This window comes from Sciurus carolinensis, chromosome 19, assembly GCF_902686445.1.
Source record: "Sciurus carolinensis chromosome 19, mSciCar1.2, whole genome shotgun sequence".
In the NCBI taxonomy this organism is placed as follows: domain Eukaryota; kingdom Metazoa; phylum Chordata; class Mammalia; order Rodentia; family Sciuridae; genus Sciurus; species Sciurus carolinensis.
This window is the reverse complement of record NC_062231.1, coordinates 28357510-28369635: the sequence shown is the minus strand read 5'-3', so window position 1 is coordinate 28369635 and position 12126 is coordinate 28357510. Positions and strand designations below refer to the sequence as shown.

At 41.9% G+C, this 12126-nt stretch overlaps 1 protein-coding gene across 2 annotated transcripts in view; it reads right to left on the bottom strand.

The window, feature by feature from the left end:
• Mdfic2 (MyoD family inhibitor domain containing 2) overlaps nt 1-11862 on the bottom strand; it is a 99535-nt gene extending 87673 nt beyond the window's left edge. For both annotated transcript variants that reach the window (XM_047534561.1, XM_047534560.1), the window contains exon 1: nt 11775-11862. In XM_047534561.1, the coding sequence (XP_047390517.1) occupies nt 11775-11862 (88 nt within the window). The remainder of the gene's footprint in view (nt 1-11774) is intronic.
• Between the last annotated feature and the right edge of the window lie 264 nt (nt 11863-12126).

Genomic DNA, 12126 nt, shown 5'->3' with positions numbered 1-12126 from the left:
GGCAGAGTGGAAGGATGGGAAAGGTGAGGCACTGTGGAATGAATTATTTTAAAAATCATGCTTTGTGCATGTATAAATACACCACAGGGAATTTCACCTTTTTATAAGTAAAAAGAGACAAATGTAAATAGATGAGTGAAAAGAAGTCGACAGTAAAGGAAGGAAAATGTAAGGGGTGAGAGGACAGGAGGGGAAAGTGGGTATTGTGAACTGAAATCAAATTTCACACATGTATGATTTTATTGGGATGAACCAAACTACTATGTGTAATTATAAACCCCTAATAAAATTAAATGAATAAATAAATTGTATATGGAAGAAAAAAAAGTATGACAAAACTTTCTACATATTGCTTTTATGCAAGTAAACTGAGGCACCGATGTGCCATGGGTAGTAAACTGTCACTGGGAAGACAAAGGCAAGGTATGAGGCCCTTGCATCCTGTTTTTTTTTCAACTTATAGATTCCAAAATATATTGCAATGTGTCCCTTGAGATTTAAAAGCTAAAATTTGAATATCCAAAAGTATTGCATATATTTTGTAACTTCATGGAATACTGTGTGATAGCCGTTGGAATGACTATGAGTCTGCATCTGTTGCCTGGAAAGGTATTCACATCCACTTTGACTCAGAAAAACATGTTACTAAGTAAATAGCATGTTAATATCTTATTAAGTCTACAAATTCATGACATACACAAATATAAACCTCATAATATATACAGAGGTCACCTATGGGTGTTGGGATTTGGAATAATTTTTTGTCATTTGCATTCTTCCATTTTTCTAAAATAAGTATATCGTTTACATGAAGTCATACACAGAGAGGTATGGTTTAGAAATTTCAGTTAAATACAGAGGTTTGTATAACCTCTCAACACTCTTCCCTCTCACCCCTTAAATTCCATTCTGTGTCTAGGCCAGCACTCTCTTGGGGCCAGCTCCGTTGCATCTGTCACTCTGGAAACCAGCACCCCAGTTCAGAAGTCACCCCTTCTAAGCTGTGTGTGCCGTGTGCTTTGTCCTCAGGCTCTTCTCTTCCAGTCCATCTTCATGAAACTCTTCCAATCACAGATCTCTTCTGCAGTGCAAAGCTGAGTCTTTATCTTAGGTCTTCCCTCCTTCCTGGCCCCAGTCCCAGGGTGGAAATAGTTCCCCTGCCTCCTGTGACATTCAGTTTACACTCACAGCCTAGGGGAAGTCCTTCATCATATAGCCAAGGTCTAGGTGGTCCTTTCTCTATACCCTTTGCCCTGTCAAACCTGTGTTTTGTTCTCTGGGCAGAACACACCCCATGTATCCCTGCTTCCATGTCTGAAGCCACTAAATCCCTCAGTCTGCAGTATTGCTGCCTGCGAAATCCACTCACTCATATCCCAACTAAATTTACTCCCAGTGTTCCTGACTTCCAGATGTTAACTTTCTATTCTGAACCCCATATCTTCTTTGAATTTCATGGATTTGTCCTTTCCTTTGTTTGTATTATTTTGGAGCATCTGCTATGCCCCAGGGACATCTTAGAGGCAAACAAACCAGATGCCCCTTGACCTGGAATAAGTGACCATCTTCTTCACAGCATTTCTTCTTTGACCGAGTCTGCTAACTTTCAGGAGCGCTGCCTTACCCACCTCTCCCTGGCAACATCCCACCTAGCTGCAGATGCCTGGTTTCTTATTCGTGTTTGAGCCTCACACAGGAACCACTGTATTTTCTTATAAATGAAAGGTACCTGGTAGAGATGTTTTGTGGGAAGGTCAGTAAAAGGATGGAATAAGATATTTTGTTCCCCAACATAATATCAGTCTGTGACCATGTGACTCTTCCCTGTTGAATGTTTTTGAAAATTAAATTTGATCCTACATAACCATATTATTTGGTTTCATGATGATCACAAATCATGAGAATTAGTTATTTCTTTAACTGTATCTCTGTGAGTTGAAGACGAGACTGATTTCTTTAACCCATTTTGTCCCATTGTGCCAAATGTGGGGGAAAAAAGTTTAGATTTACTGATATACCAACTTATTGTCATTTCAAAACAATTATCGTTTTCACAGAACTAAAAACTTGGGACTTAATGAATTAAATATATCTGAGGGAAAACATACATCCTATCATAGATAAGTCATGTAGTGGTTCCTACTAAGTTATTTCCATGACCCAGAATTCAGGCAGTACACTGCTATTTAATCTTTGACTGTAGGCCTACAGAATTTTGTACATTTAACAGTGTGCTGAATTTGAACACTCTAATGTGTTCATGCCCTGTAAATACCCTATGCCTCCAAGTGGTGATAGTAAAATATAGTAGTGTCATTCCTGAAATTCCCTCCCTTCTTTAATTACTAAGTATATTGTTCACTTAAGACTTTTCCTTGGAAATTCCTAATTATCTGCTAAGTATCTCTATCTCTGTGTGCTGTGTTTTTCTTCATTTAAAAAGAGGATATTCATTATTTTAATTTTTAAAGAAAAAGGATGAGGTGATAATGAATATTACATGGCAACTATCAAGAATACAAATAACAATAAGTGTTGGTGAGAATGTGGGGAAAAAGGTACACTCATACATTGCTGCTGGGACTGCAAATTAGTGCAACCACTCTGGAAAGCAGTATGGAGATTCCTCATAAAACTAGTAATGGGATTACCATATGACTCAGTTATCCCACTCCTCTGTATTTATCTAAATGAACTAAATTCAGCATACTACAGTGATATAGCCACATCAATATTTATAGCAGCTCAATTCACAATAGCCAAGCTGTGGAACCAACACAGGTGCTCTCCAATAGATGATGGACAAAGAAAATGTGGTATTTATACACAATAGAGTATTACTCAGCCATAAAGAAAAATGACCTGGCTTTGCCAGTAAATGTTCATGCTAAGTGAAATAAGTCAGTCCCAAAAAGTCAAAGGTCGAATGTTTTCTCTGATATGCAGAAGTTTATCTGGAATGGGGGGGAAGGGTTAAAAAAATAGAAGAAAGATGAGTGGAGTAGACAAAGGGGAAAGAAGGGAAGGGAGCAGGAGTGGGATAGGAAAAACAGTGGAATGAATCTGACCTAACTTTCCTGTGCACATATATGAATAGACCACAGTGAATCTCACTATCATGCATATCCACAAGGCCCTAATTAAAAAAAAAAAATCTAAGAGAATTGCTGGAAGATCAGTAGCACAGAGGGAAGGGAACAGGATGAGGGAGGAGGGAAGGTAAAGGGAAAGTCCAGGGGACTGAATTAGAACAAACTAATTCCATGCTTTTATAATTTTGTAAAAATGAATCCTCATGTATAACTCAAAGAATCACTAAAACAAAATAAAAAGAACATTTACACAAAAGGTCTTTTAAAGAGATAAATGTAAGAAATGTAATTCGATTTTTTGAAATCAATCCTGCTGTTTTGAAGTGCCTTCTTTGTGTAGCTGTTTTTGACCAGACCTGCTAAATCCATCAAAGGCAAAACAAACACCTTCTCTTTTAATTTTAAGAGAAAGCTGGGTCTCTCTGGGGACCTGGGTTGCTCCTGTGGTTTGGTGTGTGTGAGAGCTAATACTGAAAATGTCTATCCACACAGGTTTCACACAATCTGCTGCCTTCGAGGTCCCTCCAGAGACCTCTGCCTGTCTAATCCCACAGCAGACAGGAGGTGCCTGTGGTGTTTCATTCCCCAGACCAAATTCTAAGTTCATCGAGCATGAGAATCACTGACTATTCCATGTGTAGAGAACATTTGTTGATCTAGTTTACTTAATTTTACATTGTTTTATAAAACAAATGCTGCTTGTATAGTGTGAAGGGTTTGTTTTGGCAATCTGGATATGCACATGTTGGAGATTAGTTTTAAGATGCATGTAAACAGCAGTATCACTTTTTAAAATTGTGATCTGGAAATAGAATTTGCTTTATTCTTCATTCTCCAAAGCGTTTATCTATCTATATAAATATATTTTATATTATCATGAAATTTATACTTAAGATGTTTTATGTTGATCTTTTGGTATCTCTAGAAGAGCTTCGCTTTTCTATCTATAATGCTGAACTTGATAAGAAAAACAAATATCTGAAGTGAAAGAGGAGTTATAGTTTGGTTACGAGGTTGAACCCCCAAATCCTGATGTTAATGAAGGAGGTGAAATGGTTAGATTATGAGAACCATAACCTAATCTAATCGGGATTAATCCACTTGATGGGTTAACAGTGTGAATGGATTATGGGTGGTGCCTGCAGGCCGGTGGGCTGTGGCTTGAGGAGGCGGGTCACTGGGGCTGTGCCTTGTGAGCTGTGCCTTTCATCCCTGGCTCCTCTGGCTCGCTCTCTGCTTCCTGGCAACCAGGTGGTGACAGTATTTCTCTGCCATGACATTCTGCCTCACCTGGGCTCAAACCAATGGAGTCCACTGACTGTGGACCGGACCTCTGAATCCATGAGCCCAAGATGAATCTTCCCTCCTCCAAGTTGCTCGGGTCATGCTTTGGTCTCAGTGACGCGGAGCTGGCCGACCGGGTGTGCAGCGCAGTTCAGGAGGAAGCACTGCCATATGTCTTGTTTGACACCAGGCCGCCACATGTCTTCCCTGCTGCTGCTTGGAGTCACACAGGCAAGGCTTGCCCTTGCTTTTGTCTTTGCATTCACTTCTCAGCAGACTTAAATAATGGTTGAAATGCTTGAAATGATTTACGCCTGTGGAGTGATGTCTCCATTCTCTCTGTTCACGTTCCTTTTCTGTACTAATGGTCTGGTGAGCACCTCGTGGAGGTGCCTTTTATTGGAGAGTATATTCCCTCTAAATGCAGCTCCTAAGCTGAGAGAAATGGGCCATAATCATATAAAGGCAAAGTATCTCTTTGTGGAATTTACAAGAAACGCAATGTCCTTATCCCTGAGGCATGGAACCCAAGTCTCCCTGTCGCTGTGAGATTGCTCTTTCTGCTCATGGTGATTAAGTGCATCACATCAATGGCTGTTGTGACACAGGCAAAAATGAATGATTTGACCGGAAATCTCCGCTGAAAGGTGTAAATCTCTCAAAGTTTCTAGTTATCTACAATTTTCCTCTTCTTGTTGAGATGGGAGAGATTGGTTCCCAGTCTCTATGGATTGTTTCACTCCTAGTTCATAAAATCGCAATTAATAATGGTGAGCTAAGATCATGCTGGATTTGATCTACTACCCTATCATCATTGGAAGAGAGTCTTTAAATCTGCTGTTTAACAACTGATAGGGACTTTGTGCTGATTAATTTATCTGGTCGCCGTCTCAGGCTGACATGGCAACTTCTAGGCCTCCACTCCATTGGGATCAGAGCAGCATTTCATGCGAAATGGACTGACTGCTTTATAGGCTCAGTTGGGAGGAAATTTCAGCCGCCAGCTGTAGGATGTGCCACTGGAATTTAATTTGTTGACCTATGAGAACACGGAAGATCTCATCTTTCCCTGAACTTTCTAAACATAAAATAAGGTTATCAGAGAATCAAATGATCCTGGCATTAGCCCTTTAGTCGAAGCCAAGACATTTAAGTGCCGCTTCTTCCTGAAATGTTCAGCGCTTCATCAGCAGCACGTCGTGTACTTAGAAAATACTGTCCCTCGTGCAGCAAAGCTCTGGAAGCGGGTCACTGCTGTTCTGGCTCTTGGAGGAGAGCTGTTTGGGGTAGGGCAGCAGCTGGTCGCCTTTGTGCTGGTGGGGGACCATGTCCCTCTCCTGGGTGTAGCCTTGTTACTCAGGGTGCACTGCTGGCCTGGCCTTGGGGTCGAAGTTGCTGACCTTTCTCATAGGGACTTGGAGTCCTGAGGAGGGCTGAGGACAGAAGTGCCCTGTGGAGCTCCTTTATTCCAGGAGGGGTGACCTGAACGCATCGTCTTCCTCTCACGCTCTCAGGAGCTGGACTGGCCCTGCCTTACGTGGACTGCAGCTTGCCTTCTGGACTGTGAGCCGCTCTCCTGCCCTCCTCTAAACCCCCTTCTAACTTAGCCAGAGTCAGTGCCCATCATTTTCCTCTCAAGAGCTGATAAATCTGTCCTTCGTGTTGCTAAGTTTTGGAAGCAGCATGCCAGGGTGCTTCAGGGGTGGTCACTGCCACGAGAGCTGCGTCTCCGCTAGAGGATAGAGTCAGCGGTCCAGTTGCCCAGCTCGGTGGTTGAGAGGCTCCAGGGCTCCTTCCTGGCTGAAGTCCCTGTCTGTGCCAGGCTTCTCTCTGGCCAAGACGTCCCAGTCACCCTTGCTTTCTGTCCCTTTTTAGAGCGTGGCACCTTTGAACCTGCCATCCCTTCAACCAGACATTTTATTTCATTTTTATTCCTTGCTCCATGACAGATACCTCCTCATGCTTCAGGCCTAAGCAAAACCTCAAGGGGAGTGTCCTTGTCTGTGTCACTCTACACAGGTCCACTGTGCTACCTGTCCTGCCGTGCTGTGGGTCAGGTGGCAGTGCCCATGGAGGCGTTTGAGTCCTCTCATACTTAACCTGCCCTGGATCCGCCCTTGGCTGGTCAGCCTCTTATTCTTCTCTACCCAGCATTTCCATCATGCAGTGTCTCAAACCAGAAGTGGCCTTGGCCTCCTTTCTTTCTGTCACTGCATGCCAAGGCAACAGCCAGTTCCTTAGGCTCCAGTGCTAATTAGCTTGCTCATCTAATTCTTCCACCTTCCCAGGGACATCCTGTGCCTGCCATCATCTTTCAACTGCAGTCTTCTGTTTTCTCTCTGTCATGTCTTCATCTCATGCAATGTGCATGATTGCTCACGTCCCCCTCCTGGAATCTCCCGTGGCTGCTCATTCCCATTAGGAAAACTATCCAACGGCCCCCCTGGTCAGCAAGCTCCCACCTTACTTCCAACTCAAGCACTTCCCTCCCCCGGCCCTTCCTCCCCATCTCTTTGTTTTCATCCTTCCTGTCCAGCCACCCTGAGCCATGGTATCCTAGCACAGCCTCTGCTCCCTGGAGGTTTTCAGAGCTGGCTCCTTTTTGTGACTGAATTCTCAGCTCAGTGTCTCACGCTCAGGGCTGGTTCCATACCAGTCTCTAGCACGCTGTCCTGTTCCAGGACTTTCAAGCAGTGGCCCTCGTGGGACTTTCATTTGAATGTCTGCTGAGGGTTAAACATGTCCCTGGAAGGCATGTGTGGGAGCAGCTGACCTCACCAGCTGGTGGCCCTTGCTTGACCTTAGATTTCCCTGCCCCCCAGACTGCAAGAATTCATTTCTTCCCAAATCACCCCATCTGTGGTGTTCTGTTGGTATCTGTGGGGTTCAACAGAGACTAAGGCAGGGTCCTTGGTGTACTCACTCATGTGACTCCTCCCCGGGCATGTTTTTATATCTGGTTTCTCCTGTTAGCCATGCAGGAAGCAAAACAATGTTCAATTTCTCTGTTGCCTTCTCCTTTCCCCTCCTGTGACTGCTACCTATCACATTTCCACAAATTAATGGAAAGTACAGAAGTAAGAGCTAATGATTGCATTTCCTGTGCTTACATAGTAAGGGGATGTCCAGATAGGCTACTGGTATATTAACAATGTAAAATAGGCATTACCTGAGCTGCATCTTTAAACCAGGCACCAAAAAAAAAAAAAAAAAAAAAAAAAAAAAAACCTTTTAGGAAGATTTAGCTGAGTGACAGAATTAGCATGGATTAATATTTAGGCATTATGGCAGAGCTCTTAGTTCCTTAAGCGCCGGAACTGTTGACATTTTCGTCTTTTGGAATCTTGGTCTTTGCCTATCATATTGCCTGTAAGTTCAAGAGGAGCCACATCAGATGGTTCCTAAATTGAATAAAATGAATGCTTGGGAATCATTTTAATGTTCCTGACCTCAAATTAATTTTTGAGCAACTGAATAAATTGCCTTCACTCGGAATTAAAGGAAAGTTCATGGGTTTTTGAATGCCAATAAATGTAAGATGTTCACTTTCTCCATCTCATTTGCAAACAAGCATGAGGTCAGGAGCAAGGCAGGATTTCAGGCTTTGCCTTATACTCAGAAGGGAACTTGGGGAACATGGATTTTCGGACCTTCCAGTATTTAAGAAATTTCTCATAGAAACAGTCAAGAAATTTCTCATAGAAACCCAGACTTCCAATTTCTGGGGTAAAACCAGGAGACACTAAGGCTTTCCTGCAGCTCAAACTCTGGTGATGCTGTGATGTCAAACTGCAAATGGCAACGATTTAAGGGCCTCTGTCCCTTCATCTGACTCTTCTCTTCCCTGTCAAATGGTGTGAACTGCAAGCACTGAAATGCTTACCCAGAATGCTCCCTGGCTTAATGGGGAATTGCATACCATCCCGTTCGTTCCACCTGCAATTTCCCCTCAAGGTCTATTTTTCAAATCAGGGCCTCTTGTGTTGAGTTTCATTCGGGTTCTGTGTTGACGTCTTAGCCACCATCCTCCTCCTTCCCCTCCTTTCCTCTGCCTGCCCTATTCCACTCTGCACACCAGTTAGATTTACAGACTGACATGCACATTAGTCCCTGCTCTGAGACCCACAGTGACAACATGGAACCGATGTCCAACCACTTGACATAGAGTTGGAATTCAGTTGGTTCTCTCCTTTCTAATGTGTTAATTCACACACAAACAGCCAGCCCACACACCCATTTCCCAGCTCAACAGAGGCGTCTTCCCTGGTGGCTTTGCCCCCAGCTCTAACTCCTCCTCTTTACCTGCACAGAAAGGTGGTGAGTGCCTTCAGGTCTCCCGGGTCCAGTTACATGGTACAGTTCCTTTTTTTGGTGTGTATTTAAAGATCATGTCTTATTTTTCTGATTATCTTAAAGCAGATTTTCTCCAAAAATGTCCCTGAACATCTTACTTCAGAATCAGCCGTCTTGCTCTTAAGAATTATTTTCTAATTCCTTCAGTTAGATCCCAGGAATCAGACATGTGTGCAATATCAGAAGTTCAGGGCAAAGTGACTGGTATTGGTAGTTGACTGGATGGATGGCTTGAGAGAGGGTGAAATAGGATTCAGGTCCAGGCCTGCCTGTGGTGTTTCTCAAACAGTGTCACCTCAGTTATTGAGATAGCCATGGCGTGGCTTTCCTCAGCTCTTTTGACACAACCCCTGAGCTGTCAAGCCCATGATCCATGTGAGGGCAGATAAGAGCCTTTCTTCTTTCCCACAAAAGCTAAAGAATCTAACAAGTTCCTTGAAAGCAAGCATGCTGTGTTTCTTATACTTATCTCTGGCATGCTCAGACCTCGTCCATGGTAGTGCCAGAGCTAATAAGCCCTGGGTTGGATTTGAAAGATGTTTGACTGATGTTTGGAGGTGAGGAGCTAGAAGAGTAGCTGTGCTCAGGATGGGAAAAGAGCGCTGACTCTCCTTGGTTGCATGCTTGCAGGTCTTTCCCTACACTGGGTTCTGTGTGCACACGGCCCTGTGGATGGTACTTCTACCTAAGCAAGATGCAAAGTTTCTCACAACCACAATCCCTTAATCCATAAAGTGGAGATAATTCTACTGCACACCAGGTTGTAGGCATAGAAGGGATGAACATAAAACACTAAAATACAGAGTGCTATGACTGGCACAGGTGATCATGCTGCGAACCACACTCTCAAACAACGCAACTGTAGGGCTGGGTTTGTGGCTCAGTGGTAGAACGCTTGCCTAGCATGTGTGAGGCACTGGGTTCTGTTCTCAGCACTGCATATAAATAAAATAAAGGTCCATCAACAACTAAAACTAAATAAATAAAAACATTACTATATTGAATCATGCTTTAAAAAGGGAAAAAAGCAGAAATAATGAAATCTCATTCCCATAATCTCACAAAGCAGGTAGTCTAATCCCCAGGCAAGGAAACTGAAGCCCAGGGAGGTGAAGTAACACACTGCAGTCAGATAGTTAGCGAGCAGCAGATTGCGAATCTAACACCAGGTCTGTCTGGCTTTAGATGTGGGCTCTTTCCACTGCACGGTTTGTCTTTTATTTTATTTTTAATATAAGCCATATTCATATACTTTTTCTTAATCGCAAAAAAGAAAGACAGTTATGTTTGAAAACTAACCCATCCTGATAATTCCTAATTAAGATGTTGTCATGTCGCATCTGGCTCAATTTCCTTTTATGAAATATTGTAAACATAATTTGAGTGTAGCTTAAATGAAGTGTCCAAATGGGATAACACAGGTCAGCTGGGAAATTAGACTTTATAGATTACAAGAATTCAATGCCTACGTTGTACTTAATGGACATAATTTTTTTAAAGAAAATTCTTCAGGAAACAATTGATTGGTCTATCAATTTCATCACTATTTCTCTATGAGATACCTACAGCTTGGAGCAATTAAAGTAAAAATAAGTAATATGAGCTTCACTGTGAGTAGCAGTGAGGAATAGCTCTGTCTCCATGGATTTGGGGTTCATGAGAGAAGCAGGGGGCTCTTTGATCCAAGTTATTTTTTTTCCTTTCCCGTTGTTTTTAAAGGATTCTATTTAACAGATCTTTTGATAAGAAGAAGTTAGAAAATTTTCTGGCCCTGTGGTTTTTGAAGAGAGTAATTCTGAGAGTACTTTATATCTGTACCTACTATCTTATTAGAAATAAAGTCCCTTAAAGAATGAGTTCTTAATATTAAATTTAGTCACAGGCATTTAGAGAAAAGAAAGGATTTTTTTTAAAGGGAATATTTTTAATATAAGGGAGGAGGTAGGATGGGAGTGGAGTGAGGGTCTGGTGAAGCCGTTGGAGGTATTGATTTGAACTGTAGAAAAAGCCTTGTGGGCAGAGATCCCATCCTGACAGCTGACTCGGGCATCTTTCCTGGGGAACGTAGTGGTGGTGGTTAGAGTCATGGCCCAGGGTCACACTACCTGGGATTTGTAATTTTGTAATTTGGGGCGAGTCCCTGGAGCTCTGTCAGGCTTTGTTGTCTCACTAGTAGATGAGGGGCATGCAGAATGGGATTTTATTGATGATTCAGCAGGCGCCAAAACACACCGAAAGTTATGTCATTATTACTCTTTGGGTTTGTATGAGTTTCTTGATATTTTTATCAGTCTCCTTCCACCTTATAAGACAATTATTAAGAATTTTAACTACTTAAGAGCTGTTCCCTTGCAATTTAATACACTAATTAAAGGGTGAAGAAGACGGAGCATCCCTTTAGATGCAATACCAAATCAGCTTTCATTAAGAGATGTTAAAGGGATTTAAAACAAAAAAAAGAGGAAAAAATGAAGCCTTCTAGCAAATCATCACTTTATACCCATTTTCCAAAGTACGGGGATGCGTGCTCCTCACAGGAGAGATATCCATTGTGTGTGTTTCAAGCTACTGTCTTACTCGTGCTGTGCTGGTGGCTGCTATGCTCTCCTGGGGGAAGGTGGCCTCTAATTGCAGTGAATGGTGATTCTATTTGTAGGCATCATTTCCTACAGCAGGCTTTCCTTTCTGTGATTATTATTTAAAAATACTTGTCCTCCAATTACTTAATATTCTTGACCATAAAGGAGAAAAACCCACAGCAGTAAAGACCCTCAAAGAGAATACATTCCCAAGGTAAAAATGAGTAGTACACCTTACCAGCAGAGTAACCCATTTCCTGCCATGAGGAGACTTTAACAGGGATTTCAGTACTGAAGATGCTTAAGCTACTATCTTGGCCACTTATATGTCAAAAAGAAAATCAGAAGTACAAAAATCACTTGAACTCTTGGGGACTATCACATTCTTCTTTCTCAGTGTCTCTTGCTTATAAACAAAAGCGCAGTTTTTACACCAATATAAAAGATCAAGAGCAAGAGGACTTACCTTCCTTCAACCAAGACACATTCTTTTTGTCATTTTCAAATTGCTGGGCTGTTCTTACTTTTATCTTTTCCAGCTCAGTTTCTGACATCTAAATGTAAACAGAATTTGTGATATAAAACATTCATTAAAAACCCAAATTTATAACATTAAGCCTTATATTTTGAGACCACTGCCATATTATGGGAAATTTTCATCTCTATGGTGTTTTACTTCATTGTTCTCTTATACTTTATCCATTTGATATTTTAAAACATTGACATTGAGAATGGAACTTTGTATGATACACTATTTCATTGTTTAGCAACAAAGATTGCTGAAAGGTTGTCCAGTTTCTGAATAGCAAATAATAACA